This window comes from Lissotriton helveticus, chromosome 4_1 (genome assembly GCF_964261635.1).
Source record: "Lissotriton helveticus chromosome 4_1, aLisHel1.1, whole genome shotgun sequence".
NCBI classification, from domain to species: Eukaryota; Metazoa; Chordata; class Amphibia; order Caudata; family Salamandridae; genus Lissotriton; species Lissotriton helveticus.
Window position 1 is genome coordinate 81,585,837 of NC_136063.1, and position 12,950 is coordinate 81,598,786.

The following is a 12,950-nucleotide window of genomic DNA, read 5'->3' on the forward strand; positions in this document are numbered from 1 at the left end:
GCTCAGCGCAGGGTAAGATTTCAGCTTTTCACCCCTAGCTGGATGTGTTGAAGCAAAACACTTCTCATTCCCAATAAAGTCTATTTCACCCCTCCACAGTATCAGGAAAGGCCTGCAAAGCATTGTGCCTTCTTCCAGCCTCCAGGCACCAATGTTACTGATACCTGTGACATTTGGTGGTGGTAAGCTTCAAGGGGAAGAAGTCACACCTTCTACTCAGGGTTATGGAGCTCAGCGCAGGGTAAGATTTCAGCTTTTCACCCCTAGCTGGATGTGTTGAAACAAAACACTTTTCATTCCCAATAAAGTCTATTTCACCCCTCCACAGTATCAGGAAAGGCCTGCAAGGCATTGTGCCTACTTCCAGCCTCCAGGCACCAATGTTACTGATACCTGTGACATTTGGTGGTGGTAAGCTTCAAGGGGAAGAAGTCACACCTTCTACCCAGGGTTATGGAGCTCAGCGCAGGGTAAGATTTCAGGTTGTCCCCCTTGCTGGGGGTGTTAAAGCAAAACACTTCACATGCCCAATAAAGTCTATTTCACCCCTTTTACAGTATCAGGAAAGGCCTGAAAGGCCTTGGGCCTACTTCCAGCCTGCAGGCACCAATTGTACTGATACCTGTGACATTTGGTGGTGTTAAGCTTCAAGGGGATGTAGTCACACCTTTTACCCAGGGTTATGGAGCTCAGCGTAGGGTAAGATTTCAGGTTATCCCCCTGGCTGGAGGTGTTAAAGCAAAACACTCCACATGCCCATTAAAGTCTATTTCACCCCTTCACAGTATCAGGAAAGGCATGCAAGGCCTTGGGCCTACTTCCAGCCTCCAGGCACCAATGTTACTGATACCTGTGACATTTGGTGGTGGTAAGCTTCAAGGGGAAGAAGTCACACCTTCTACCCAGGGTTATGGAGCTCAGCGCAGGGTAAGATTTCAGCTTTTCACCCCTAGCTGGATGTGTTGAAACAAAACACTTCTCATTCCCAATAAAGTCTATTTCACCCCTCCACAGTATCAGGAAAGGCCTGCAAGGCATTGTGCCTACTTCCAGCCTCCAGGCACTAATTTTACTGATACCTGTGACATTTGGTGGTGTTAAGCTTCAAGGGGATGAAGTCACACCTTTTACCCAGGGTTATGGAGCTCAGCGCAGGGTAAGATTTCAGCTTTTCACCCCTAGCTGGATGTGTTGAAGCAAAACACTTCACATGCCCAATAAAGTCTATTTCACCCATCCACAGTATCAGGAAAGGCCTGCAAGGCCTTGGGCCTACATCCAGCCTCCAGGCACCAATGTTACTGACACCTGTGACATTTGGTGGTGTTAAGCTTAAAGGGGAAGAAGTCACACCTTCTACCCAGGGTTATGGAGCTCAGCGCAGGGTAAGAATTCAGGTTATCCCCCTGGCTGGAGGTGTTAAAGCAAAACACTTCACATGCCCAATAAAGTCTATGTCACCCCTTCACAGTATCAGGAAAGGCCTGCAAGGCCTTGGGCCTACTTCCAGCCTCCAGGCACCAATGTCACTGATACCTGTGACATTTGGTGGTGTTAAGCTTCAAGGGGATGAAGTCGCACCTTCTACCCAGGGTTATGGAGCTCCACGCAGGGTAAGATTTCATGCTTCTCCCCAGGCTGGAGGCGTGAAAATAGAACAATTACCATACACAACAATGTGTATTTCACCCATTCACAGTATCAGGAAAGGCCTGCAAGGCCTTGGGCCTACTTCCAGCCTCCAGGCACCAATGTTACTGATACCTGTGACATTTGGTGTTGTTAAGCTTCAAGGGGATGAGGTCACACCTTCTACCCAGGGTTATGGAGCTCAGTGCAGGGTAAGATTTCAGTTTATCCCCCTGGCCTGAGGTGTTAAAGCAAAACACTTCACATGCCCAATAAAGTCTATTTCACCCCTTCACAGTATCAGGAAAGGCCTGCAAGGCCTTGGGCCTACTTCCAGCCCCTAGGCACCAATGTTACTGACACCTGTGACATTTGGTGGTGTTAAGCTTCAAGGGGAAGAAGTCACACCTTCTACCCAGGGTTATGGTGCTCAACGCAGGGTAAGCATTCAGGCTATCCCCCTGGCTGGAGGCGTTAAAGCAAAACACTTCACATGCCCAATAAAGTGTATTTCACCCCTTCACAGTATCAGGAAAGGCCTGCAAGGCCTTGGGCCTACTTCCAGCTTCCGGGCACCAATTTTACTGATACCTGTGACATTTGGTGGTGTTAAGCTTCAAGGGGATGAAGTCACACTTTGTACCCAGGGTTATGGAGCTCAGCGCAGGGTAAGATTGTAGGTTATCCCCCTGGCTGGAGGTGTTTAAGCAAAACAACTCACATGCCCAGTACAGTTTATTTCACCCTTTCCCAGTATCAGGAAAGGCCTTCAAGGCCTTGTGCCTACTTCCAGCCTCCAGGCACCAATGTTACTGATACCTGTGAGATTTGGAGGTGTTAAGCTTCAAGGGGAAGAAGTCACACCTTCTACCCAGGGTTATGGAGCTCGGTGCAGGGTAAGAATTCAGGTTATACCACTGGCTGGAGGTGTTAAAGCAAAACACTCCACATGCCCAATAAAGTCTATTTCACCCCTTCACAGTATCCGGAAAGGCCTGCAAGGCCTTGGGCCTACTTCCAGCATCCAGGCACCAATTTTACTGATACCTGTGACATTTGGTGGTGTTAAACTTCAAGGGGATGAAGTCACACTTTCTACCCAGGGTTATGGAGCTCAACGCAGGGTAAGATTTTAGGTTATCCTCCCTGGCTGGAGGTGTTAAAGCAAAACACTTCACATGCCCAATAAATTGTATTTCACCCCTTCGCAGTATCAGGAAAGGCCTGCAAGGCCTTGTGCCTACTTCCAGCCTCCAGGCACCAATGTTACTGATACCTGTGACATGTGGTGGTGTTAAGCTTCAAGGGGATGAAGTCACACCTTCAACCCAGGGTTATGGAGCTCAGCGCAGGGTAAGGATTCAGGTCATCCCCCTGGATGGAGGTGTTAAAGCAAAACACCTCACATGCCCAATAACATTTATTTCACCCCTTCACAGTATCAGGAAAGACCTGCAAGGCCTTGGGTGTGTTTCCAGGCCCCAGGCACCAGTTTTAGTGATACCAGTGACAAGCTAGGGATGGGCCAGAGTACCTGAAGGCTAAGATCTGAAACTGTGAATGGTGTTCATATACGTTTTGGACTATGTGAAGTGTTTTATTTTTGGTTCCCTCTGCCTACATCCAAAGCGAAAGCCTGTAATTAGCAGTAGATCTCAATCAGGCTGCCAGGCGCAGAATCTGATTCGTGGGCACTGTTCGCTCTCTTGACAGACCATTTGATTCAGGAGTGGTCCCCACGCCAGCAATCGGGCTCACTACAACAGTGATAGTCACGTGTTTTGACCGCGTTGTTAAGGTCGGTTCCCTTCTACGTACGTCACCTGAGTGGTAAAAAACCTAACTCCAGCTGTAAAAAAGCAGCTCAGCAGAGTGCCTCCATGCAGGTACTGGGGGGGGTCACCATTTCAGGTGCATTCACACCCTCTGCTCTCCCTCGGGGTGCCGTTAATCATGCAGGCCTAACTCGGCCGCCTGCCTTCACCGTGCCACTGTGTGCTTATGATGTTGAGTCTGCGCCCGTCTCCTCCAGCTCGGCCCTTGGCAGTGAATGCCCTCTGCTTGCATGTGCAGCTATCAGCGCGCAGCACCCTGGTGATGCCTGAGCCCGGACCGTGCCCCGCTGCTTGTGAAAGTCCCCCGGCTGCCCCCGACTCGTGGGTGCCACAGCCGAGGGTGCAGGCGCGCGGCGAGGGCCCCCCTGGACCCCGGGCATTGTCTCCACTCCCCGCGCTCGGCCGGCGGAGCCCTGTGTTACTTCGGCCAGTTCCAGAACCCGTTCCCCGCGGCCCCCGGAGCCCCACTGCGCCGCCACAGGGCCCGCTCCCTGCAGGAGGCCCCTCCCGCCCGCGGGCCGCCGCTCCCGGCCTCGGAGCGCGAGGGTGGACCGGGGAAAAGGGGCCCGGGGCCCGGGATTCCAGGCACGGAGGCGTCAGCCATCGGGGGAGGGCAGAGATCCACGGGGCATTACGAGCCTCTGAGGACGGGGGCAGCTGAAACGGGGGCGGGGGCGGGAAGGGGCTGAAGCTGGGCTTCTTTTCATGTGTGCCTGGGAGCGTGTGTTTCAGTGATTGTGTTTTAAAACTTAGTTATTCCGATGGTAGGAAACACAAAAGTCAGCTGGGAGCAGGGAGCCGAGTGCGCCTCGCACAGCCCTCTCTCCCCGGGACCAATCAGGGGCTGGCTCCTCCCTATATATGCACGGGGCTCGGCTCGGGCGGTACATTTCTGTTCTCTGACCGTGCCTGCGCCCAGACTTGCATTACAATGGCAGAAACCGCTCCCGCCGTCGCGGCTCCTCCCGCTGAGGTCGCCCCCAAGAAGAAGCAGCAGAAGAAAGCAGCGGGGGCCTCCAAGGCCAAGAAGCCTTCCGGTCCCAGCGTGTCCGACATGATTATGAAGGTGGTGACTGCCTCGGCCGAGAGGAAGGGAGTCTCCCTGTCGGCCCTGAAGAAGGGGCTGCTCGCCGCCGGCTACGATGCGGACAAGAACAAGGGCCGAGTAAAGGTCTCCCTGAAGAGCCTGGTCAGCAAAGGCGCCCTAGCCCAGCTGAAGGGCACCGGGGCCTCCGGCTCCTTCAAGGTGAACAAGAAGCAGCTGGTGGGCAAGAAGGCGGCAAAGAAGACAGCCACCAAGAAGCCAGCGGCCAAGAAAGCTGCCCCTGCCGCCAAGAAGCCCAAAAAGGCTCCCGCGGGGGTCAAGAAGAGCCCGAAGAAGGTCAAGAAGCCGGCGGCAGCCAAGAGCCCCAAGAAGCCCAAGGCTGCCCCCGCCAAGAAGGCTGCCAAGAGCCCAGCGAAAGCCAAGGCGGCGAAGCCCAAAGTAGCCAAGAAAAGCCCTGCCAAGGTAGTCAAACCCAAGGCAGCCAAGCCCAAAGCAGCCAAGCCCAAAAAGGCAGCACCCAAGAAGAAGTAAGGGCTTGCACCGAGACACTGCAAACACAAAGGCTCTTTTAAGGGCCACCACCCTGTCTAGAAGAGAGCGTGTTCATCCCCACCTTTGCACCCACCCAATGCCCCACTTTTCCAAAAATAAACCGCACAAAACATCCCAGCGCACCGTTTCACAGGCGAGTGCTGCGTGTGATCTTGGCCATATAAAACGGCTCTTTCGGTGCTGAGTGGATTGAAATCGTTATCACATAGAAAACAAGGGGGTCCGGGAGTTATAAGACCTCCGTTCATAGTACATGTGCAATACTTACGTGTTTGTGTCTCGGTGCTTTCACTGTACCCGGGCAGACTCGACATAGTGTATGCATAAAGCAGACGATTGTGAACTTTAAATGGAGCGCAGGGCACTGCGTGCTCCAGGGTGACATGGGGCGGGTAAAAGGGGGTCTGGGAGTTATGAGACCTCAGTTTATTATAAACGTGTGCTAACGTGTGTGTGTGTGTGTGTGTTGGTGCTTTCACTGTACCCGGGCAAACTCGACATAGTGTCTGCATAAAGCAGACGATTGTGAACTTTCCATCGAGCGCAGGTAACGGGGAGTGTTCCAGGGCGGCGTGCTCATGACATCTCGGGCTCCTCTCCCGGCTGACCGGGGTCGGGTGGACCACCAGCGGATGGACGGACACGGAGACAAAGGCTGGCCGGGGCGCGGGCTCCGGCTACATCATCCAACCGGAGGGTTCTCTTTTATCCACAGCTCATTGGACAGCTAGGCTGCAGCCTCCAGTCCAGTAACCAATCATTGCACACCGCGGGCTATTTTCGAACGTGGGGCGGTCTCCTCAGCCAACCAGAGCAGCCCTCCGTCTGTGAGGACATAAATAGGGCTCTTTCCCCGTTCGACGCCATTCTTCTCTGCCTTCGCCGAGAGAGACCGCTCCCGCCATGGCCCGCACCAAGCAGACAGCCCGCAAGTCCACCGGCGGCAAAGCGCCCCGCAAGCAGCTGGCCACCAAGGCTGCCCGCAAGAGCGCGCCTGCCACCGGCGGCGTCAAGAAGCCTCACCGCTACCGGCCCGGCACCGTGGCCCTCCGCGAGATCCGCCGCTACCAGAAGTCCACCGAGCTCCTCATCCGCAAGCTGCCCTTCCAGCGCCTGGTGAGGGAGATCGCCCAGGACTTCAAGACCGACCTGCGCTTCCAGAGCTCCGCCGTCATGGCCCTGCAGGAGGCCAGCGAGGCCTACCTGGTCGGGCTCTTCGAGGACACCAACCTGTGCGCCATCCACGCCAAGAGGGTGACCATCATGCCCAAGGACATCCAGCTGGCACGTCGCATCCGAGGCGAGAGGGCCTAAGGCGACAGACCGACCCGGACAACCACCACAACGGCTCTTTTAAGGGCCACCACCCTGTCACCTACGAGCTTATCTTATCTGTCATGGCACGTGTTTTACAGGTTAGGGAGGGTGGGCTGTGAGTACCTCGAGCACTGGGCAACTTATACCGCCGGCTCTGGAGAAACCAGAGCACTCTGTGTTCACAGTGCACAAACACCTCTCCAATGTGTCCTTCATTTTAAAGCGTTGTTTGGGTGGAGGGTTGTGGTCGGGATCCGCGGGTCACAAGCCAGCACTATGGGGCATCTGTGCTCCCGGTACGTCGGGTTCTGAGAGTACCTCGAGTACTGGGCAACTTATACCGGCTCTGGGGGGGAACCGGAGCACTCCGTGTTCACAGTGCACAAACACCTCTTAAATGTGTCCTTCATTTAATAGAGCGCTTATTTGGGGGTAGAGGGTTGTGTAGGGATCCGCTGGTCACAAGCCAGCGCTATAGCGCATCTGTGCTGCCAGTACATCGGGTTCATGTGTCCGATTTCAGGAACGTTTGCCCCGGGGCGGATTATAGCCGTTCCCCAGGGTCTTAAAAGTACTAACACAACGTTAAACCGGCTCACACAAACACTGTTCGCCCCATACATGGAAAAGAATAAGCCCAAGGGCAGATGCGCGAATTCCCAGTGGGTTTATTTAACCTCATCGTTACAGTGCTTATGTGACACTTGGTCCCAACGAGGGCTCATTCATAGGAATATGTTAATTTAAAGAGGCAAAACGGGTTGCCTGCTCTGTCGGCCCTCGGTCTGCAGCAAGCCCCGTGAGAGCGGGCCTTTCTGCACTCAACATTACCCTTCTAAAACACATATTTCTCAAGTGATAACAGAAGCACATTAGCTCTTAAAAGGAGGAAGTGATTGGCCCTTAAAAGAGCCGTTGTGTTTGTTGGTGATGCGCCTCGAAGCCTTACTTGGCGCTGGTGTACTTGGTGACGGCCTTGGTGCCCTCCGACACGGCGTGCTTGGCCAGCTCTCCGGGCAGCAGAAGGCGGACTGCGGTCTGGATCTCCCGGGAGGTGATGGTGCGCCGCGAGTTGTAGAGAGCCAGTTTGGAAGACTCGTTAGCGATGCGCTCGAAGATGTCGTTCACGAAGGAGTTCATGATGCCCATGGCCTTGGAGGAAATGCCGGTATCTGGGTGCACCTGCTTCATCACTTTGTAAATGTAGATGGCATAGCTTTCCTTCCTGCTTTTCCTGCGCTTCTTCCCGTCCTTCTTGGGCGGCTTGGAGAGCGCTTTCTTAGAGCCCTTCTTGGGAGCCGGCGCGGACTTGGCTGGTTCAGGCATGGTGGACGCTCTTTCACTGCTTGCTGTGAAGCCGAAAGAAATACGGAAGGAGGGCCCGGCACTTGTATTTATGGGCTTGGCCTGCAAAGCAGTCTCCTTCCCAGCTCTCTCTTCTCATTGGCAGGCTCCCCACTTCCTATGTTAAGCCCTCCTCCAATGAGAAGTACTGTCAGCGCCTAGCTGTCAACCAATCAGACGCTCTCGAAGTCTTTATATTACCGAGTCCAGCAGAAAGAGAAGTATTCTTCTCTCTGTTGTGTGACTGAGACCCTAGATCGATCGCCATGTCTGGAAGAGGAAAGCAGGGAGGAAAGGCCCGCGCCAAGGCCAAGACACGCTCTTCCAGAGCCGGGCTCCAGTTTCCCGTGGGCCGTGTGCACAGGCTGCTCCGGAAGGGAAGCTACGCCGAGAGGGTGGGCGCCGGTGCCCCCGTCTATCTGGCTGCAGTGCTGGAGTACCTGACCGCTGAGATCCTGGAGCTGGCCGGCAACGCCGCCCGGGACAACAAGAAGACCCGCATCATCCCCAGACACCTCCAGTTGGCCATCCGCAACGACGAGGAGCTGAACAAGCTGCTGGGCCGAGTCACCATCGCCCAGGGAGGAGTCCTGCCCAACATCCAGGCCGTGCTGCTGCCCAAGAAAACCGAGAGCCACAAGGCACAGGGCAAAGCAAGCAAGTAAAGGCCCGCAGACCCCCGTGGAAACACACCCTAAACACAAAGGTTCTTTTCAGGGCCATCCACAGACTCCATCAAAGAGCGTATCCGTGCCGAGGTGTTACTCTGGCGGCTTCATAGGTGCGGCAGCGCCCGCACCGCACCGTAGCTTCATAGGGGGGGCATGCCCAAGCTCTGGCCGTACACTTTAATGTTGTCCCGTCCCAAAGCCTAGCATGAGGCCGACCATATTAATGTTTTTGATTTTTTTTTTTTTTTTGTATATACATGTATAATTTGAATATTCAGGGACACATTTTGCAGACTTGCCCCAGCCGAGCGGGCACCGAACGCGAGGGTTAGGCGGGCCGCGGTGACAAGTGGGGGCCTGGAACGGAGGAGTGTGCGTGTTTGACTGTGATCAGTGCACCGGCGGCAGCTGCTGAGCCCGATCGGGAGCCCCTGACAAAGAGGCGGGCTGGGAGCGCGCTCTTTTTCAATCAATATATACATGTATATTTTTTTCATTTTTGGGGGACACCTTGTGCAGGCTTGCCCCAGCCGGGAGCGAGATGTGGGCAGTGTTACTAGGTTGCAGGCGGCCAAACACAGCGGGGTGGTGTCGGTGAGTGTGTGGGCTCCATTAAAACATGCCCGAGGCTGTTCATATTGGGAGGGGGAAAGGAACGGGAGGTTTAGGCGGGCCGGGAAGGTAGGTGCTTGCGTGTGTTTGACTGTGATCTGCGCACCGGCGGCAGCTGCTGAGCCAACCCATAACAAAGGCGGGCTGGGAGCCCGCTCTTTTTCAAACGGCAACGGCCTCTCCAGCCCCCGCTCCCTGCGGAGGGCGGGCCGTGGCCGGGCTCTCCCGCCTCACAGGGTATCGTCACAGGGCTCCCGCGCGGGTCCGCTGCTCCTCCATATAAGCAGCCGCTGCTGGTCGAGACTTCATTTCTGCTCACAGCACCGAGAGGAGAACATGTCTGGACGCGGCAAAGGAGGGAAGGGGCTCGGCAAAGGCGGCGCCAAGAGGCACCGCAAGGTGCTCCGGGACAACATCCAGGGCATCACCAAGCCGGCCATTCGCCGCCTGGCGCGCCGTGGCGAGTCAAGCGCATCTCCGGCCTCATCTACGAGGAGACCCGCGGGGTGCTCAAGGTTTTCCTGGAGAACGTGATCCGGGATGCCGTCACCTACACCGAGCACGCCAAGAGGAAGACCGTCACCGCCATGGATGTGGTCTATGCCCTGAAGCGCCAGGGCCGCACCCTCTACGGATTCGGCGGTTAAACACTCGACTTGCCCACGGAAAATAACGCAAAACACCAACCCAAAGGCTCTTTTAAGAGCCGACCACGATGTCATGGGAGAGCTGTGTCTATGCACTATTGTTGCCGCAGAGCCGGGATCGGCTACTCGCTAGCCCAATACGAGGGGATTTGCTCCGGTGCCACCCTACCATGTCGGGCGCTGTCCCGTGGCCCAGGAGCCCTGGACTGGGTCCCTAAGGGGGTGTTTAGACCGGACCAGGGGCACGCCATCCTGGAGCCCTGGACTGGGGACCATGGGGGGCTTTTGCCCGGCCCACGAGCCCGCCATGCTGGAACCCTTCCCTGCGGAACTAAGGGGGTGTTTAGACCGGCCCAGGTGCCCGCCATTATGTACCCCTTGTCTGGGGACCTACGGTGGGTTCAGCCCGGTCCAGGGGCCTGCCATCATGGCCTATGGTGGGCTTAGCCCGTCCCAGGGTTCCGTTAGCCTGGAGCCTTCACTGGCCAGATAAGGCAGGTTTAGCCCGGCCCAGGGGCCCGCCATCATGGAGCCCTTGCCTGTCGACCTATGGTGGGCTTAGCCCGTCCCAGGGTCCCGTTATCCTGGAGCCCTAAACTGGGGACCTAAGGCGTGTTTAGCCCGGCCCAGGGGCCCGCCATCACGGAGCCCTGGACTGGGCACCTAAAGTGGGTTCAGCCCGGTCCAGGGGCCTGCCATCATGGAGCCCTGGACTGGGGACCTAAGGTGGGTTCAGCCCGGTCCAGTGGCCTGCCATCATGGAGCCCTTAACTGGGGAGATAAGGCAGGTTCAGCCCGGTCCAGGGGCCTGCCATCATGGAGCCCTGGACTGGGGACCTATGGTGGGCTTAGCCCGTCCCAGGGTCCCGTTATCCTGGAGCCCTTCACTGGGGAGATAAGGCAGGTTTAGCCCGGCCCAGGGGCCCGCCATCATGGAGCCCTTGACAGGGGACCTACGGTGGGTTTAGCTCGGACCAGTGGCCCGCCATCATGGAGCCCTTGCCTGGGGACCTACGGTGGGTTTAGCCCGGACCAGGGACCCGCCATCATGGAGCCCTTGCCTGGGGACCTAAGGCGTGTTTAGCCCGTCCCAGGGTCCCGTTAGCCTGGAGCCCTTCACTGGGGAGATAAGGCAGGTTTAGCCCGGCCCAGGGGCCCGCCATAATGGAGCCTGGACTGGGGACATAAGGTGGGTTCAGCCCGGTCCAGGGGCCTGCCATCATGGAGCCCTGGACTGGGGACCTACGGTGGGTTTAGCCCGGCCCAGGGGCCCGCCATCATGGAGCCCTTGTCTGGGGACCGAAGGTGGGTTCAGCCCGGTCCAGGGGCCTGCCATCATGGAGCCCTGGACTGGGGACCTAAGGTAGGTTCAGCCCGGTCCAGGGGCCTGCCATCACGGAGCCCTGGCCTGGGGACCTAATTGGTGTTTAGCCCGTCCCAGGGTCACGTTATCCTGGAGTCCTTCACAGGGGAGATAAGGCAGGTTCAGCCCGGTCCAGGGGCCTGCCATCATGGAGCCCTGGACTGGGGACCTACGGTGGGTTTAGCCCGGCTCAGGGCCCCACGAGTCACGCAGTTCACCGACTATTAAGCCCCCCACGTAGTGGGGGCTTACAGCGCCTGGCTGGGAGACAAAGTTGGAGTTAGCGCGGCCATTTCGCCGCCCGGCCATCTGGTCGCCGCAGATCACTGGGCCATCTGGTCGGCGACCAGATAGCCCAGTCAGCTACGGCGACCAGATGGCTGGGCGGCGGAACGGCCGTGCTATCTCCAACTTTGTCTTCCACCCAGGAGCTGTAAGCCCTGGGGCTTAATAGTCGATAAAGTAGGGTTCCCATGCAGGCCTATAGGAAGAGGGTGTGGGATCCGAAATTGTGTGGTGAACCACCATGTCCGTTTACGGGTCCCTCTGGGCCTTTAAACAGCGGTTTCAGTATTTTTCTTTTTTGTGTGTGGACATTTTGGTTCAAGGGGACGTGGGCACCACTTCTACCCAGGGCTGGTGAGCTCCGATTCGGGTAAAATTTCCGCATTTCCCCCTTAGCTGGAGGTCGGCAAAAAAAAAAAACGATACATACACTTTTTTTCTAACTTTATGTTCAAGCCATGTTTCTAGCCATGGCTGGTGAGCTCTGATTCGGGTACAATTTCCACATTTCCCCCTTAGCTGGAGGTCGTCAAAAAAAAAAAATATATATATATTCTCATTTTTAAATTTTTTTACTAACTCTTTAGGTTCTAGGGGACAAAGTCACTTTTCCTACCCAGAGCTGGTGAGCTCCGATTCGGGTAACATTTCCGGTTTTCCCCCTTAGCTGGAGGTCGGCAAAAAAAACAAAAAAAACTATATATACTTTTTTTTTTTACTGTCTCCTTAGGTTCAAGGGGACAAAGTCACTTGTTCTACCCAGGGCTGGGGAGCTCCGATCCGGGTACAATTTCGGGTTTTCCCCCTTAGCCGGAGGTCGGCAAAAAAAAAAGAAAACTAAACTTTTTTTTTTTTTTTAACTAACTTGAGGTTCAAGGGGACAACGTCACTGTTTCTACCCGAGGATGTGGAGCTCCGATCCGGGTAAAACTTCAGGTTTTCCCCCTAAGCTGAAGGTGGTCCAAAATAAATAAATAAAAAAAAATATATACACATACAATTTTTTTTTCTTCTTCAAATAACTCTAGGTTCAAGGGGCCAAAGTCACTTTTTCTACCCGGCTTATGGAGCTCCGATCCGGGTACAATTTACCCATTTAAAACTGTTTATACAAAATATATATATATTTTGCTCAATGTTTAGGTTCTAGGGGACTAAGTCACTTTTTCTACATAGGGCTATGGAGCTCAGATTAGGGTAATATTTCAGGATTTCCCCTTAGGCTGGAGGCGGAGAAAAATAAACGTCATTCAAAAGGTATATAAAGCACTTTGCATTATCAGATCCTAGCCTTCAGTGTCCCAAGCCCATTTCTAGCCTGCAGGCACAAAGTGTCTATTTCTGCACAGGGCTATGGAGCTCCGCGCAGGGTGAGATACCCCCCTGTTACAGTATCAGCACAAGGCTGTGGGCCCATTCCTAGCCTCCAAACACCTCTTATAGGGATACTTGTAACATTTGGCGGAGTTAATCTTCAAAGGGGATACAGTTGCTCCTACGAGCCTGGGCTATGGAGCCCCGCGCAGGGTAAGATTTCAGGTTCCATCCCTGGCTGGCGGTGGGAAAACGAAAGAGTTATTTATTCCAACACTGTATCTAACCCCTTTACAGTATCAGACCCAGGCCTGCAAGACCATAGGCACATTTCCG

General features: G+C 55.2%; 2 protein-coding genes and 1 long non-coding RNA gene across 3 annotated transcripts; all 3 read left to right on the forward strand.

Annotated features, from left to right (window-relative positions):
• Nucleotides 1–4,395: 4,395 nt before the first annotated feature.
• LOC144826988 (histone H1.3-like) lies at nt 4,396–5,090 on the forward strand. The gene has a single exon (XM_078685451.1). It carries the CDS (start codon nt 4,396–4,398, stop codon nt 5,038–5,040), a length of 645 nt encoding a protein of 214 aa, XP_078541577.1. The 3' UTR covers nt 5,041–5,090.
• Nucleotides 5,091–5,904: 814 nt separating this feature from the next.
• On the forward strand, nt 5,905–6,375 carry LOC144826989 (histone H3). The gene has a single exon (XM_078685452.1). The coding sequence runs from the start codon at nt 5,965–5,967 to the stop codon at nt 6,373–6,375; it is 411 nt and encodes a 136-aa protein (XP_078541578.1). The 5' UTR covers nt 5,905–5,964.
• A 498-nt stretch (nt 6,376–6,873) lies between these two features.
• On the forward strand, nt 6,874–12,137 carry LOC144826990 (uncharacterized). The gene is made up of 5 exons (XR_013609980.1): nt 6,874–10,458; nt 10,631–10,845; nt 11,136–11,294; nt 11,392–11,925; nt 12,064–12,137. It is a non-coding gene; the product is annotated as an uncharacterized LOC144826990 (long non-coding RNA).
• Nucleotides 12,138–12,950: the final 813 nt, after the last annotated feature.

Coding starts and splice junctions, on each gene's coding strand:
- LOC144826988 (XM_078685451.1), top strand. CDS start 4,396: ATGGCAGAAACCGCTCCCGCCGTCGCGGCTCCTCCCGCTGAGGTCGCC.
- LOC144826989 (XM_078685452.1), top strand. CDS start 5,965: ATGGCCCGCACCAAGCAGACAGCCCGCAAGTCCACCGGCGGCAAAGCG.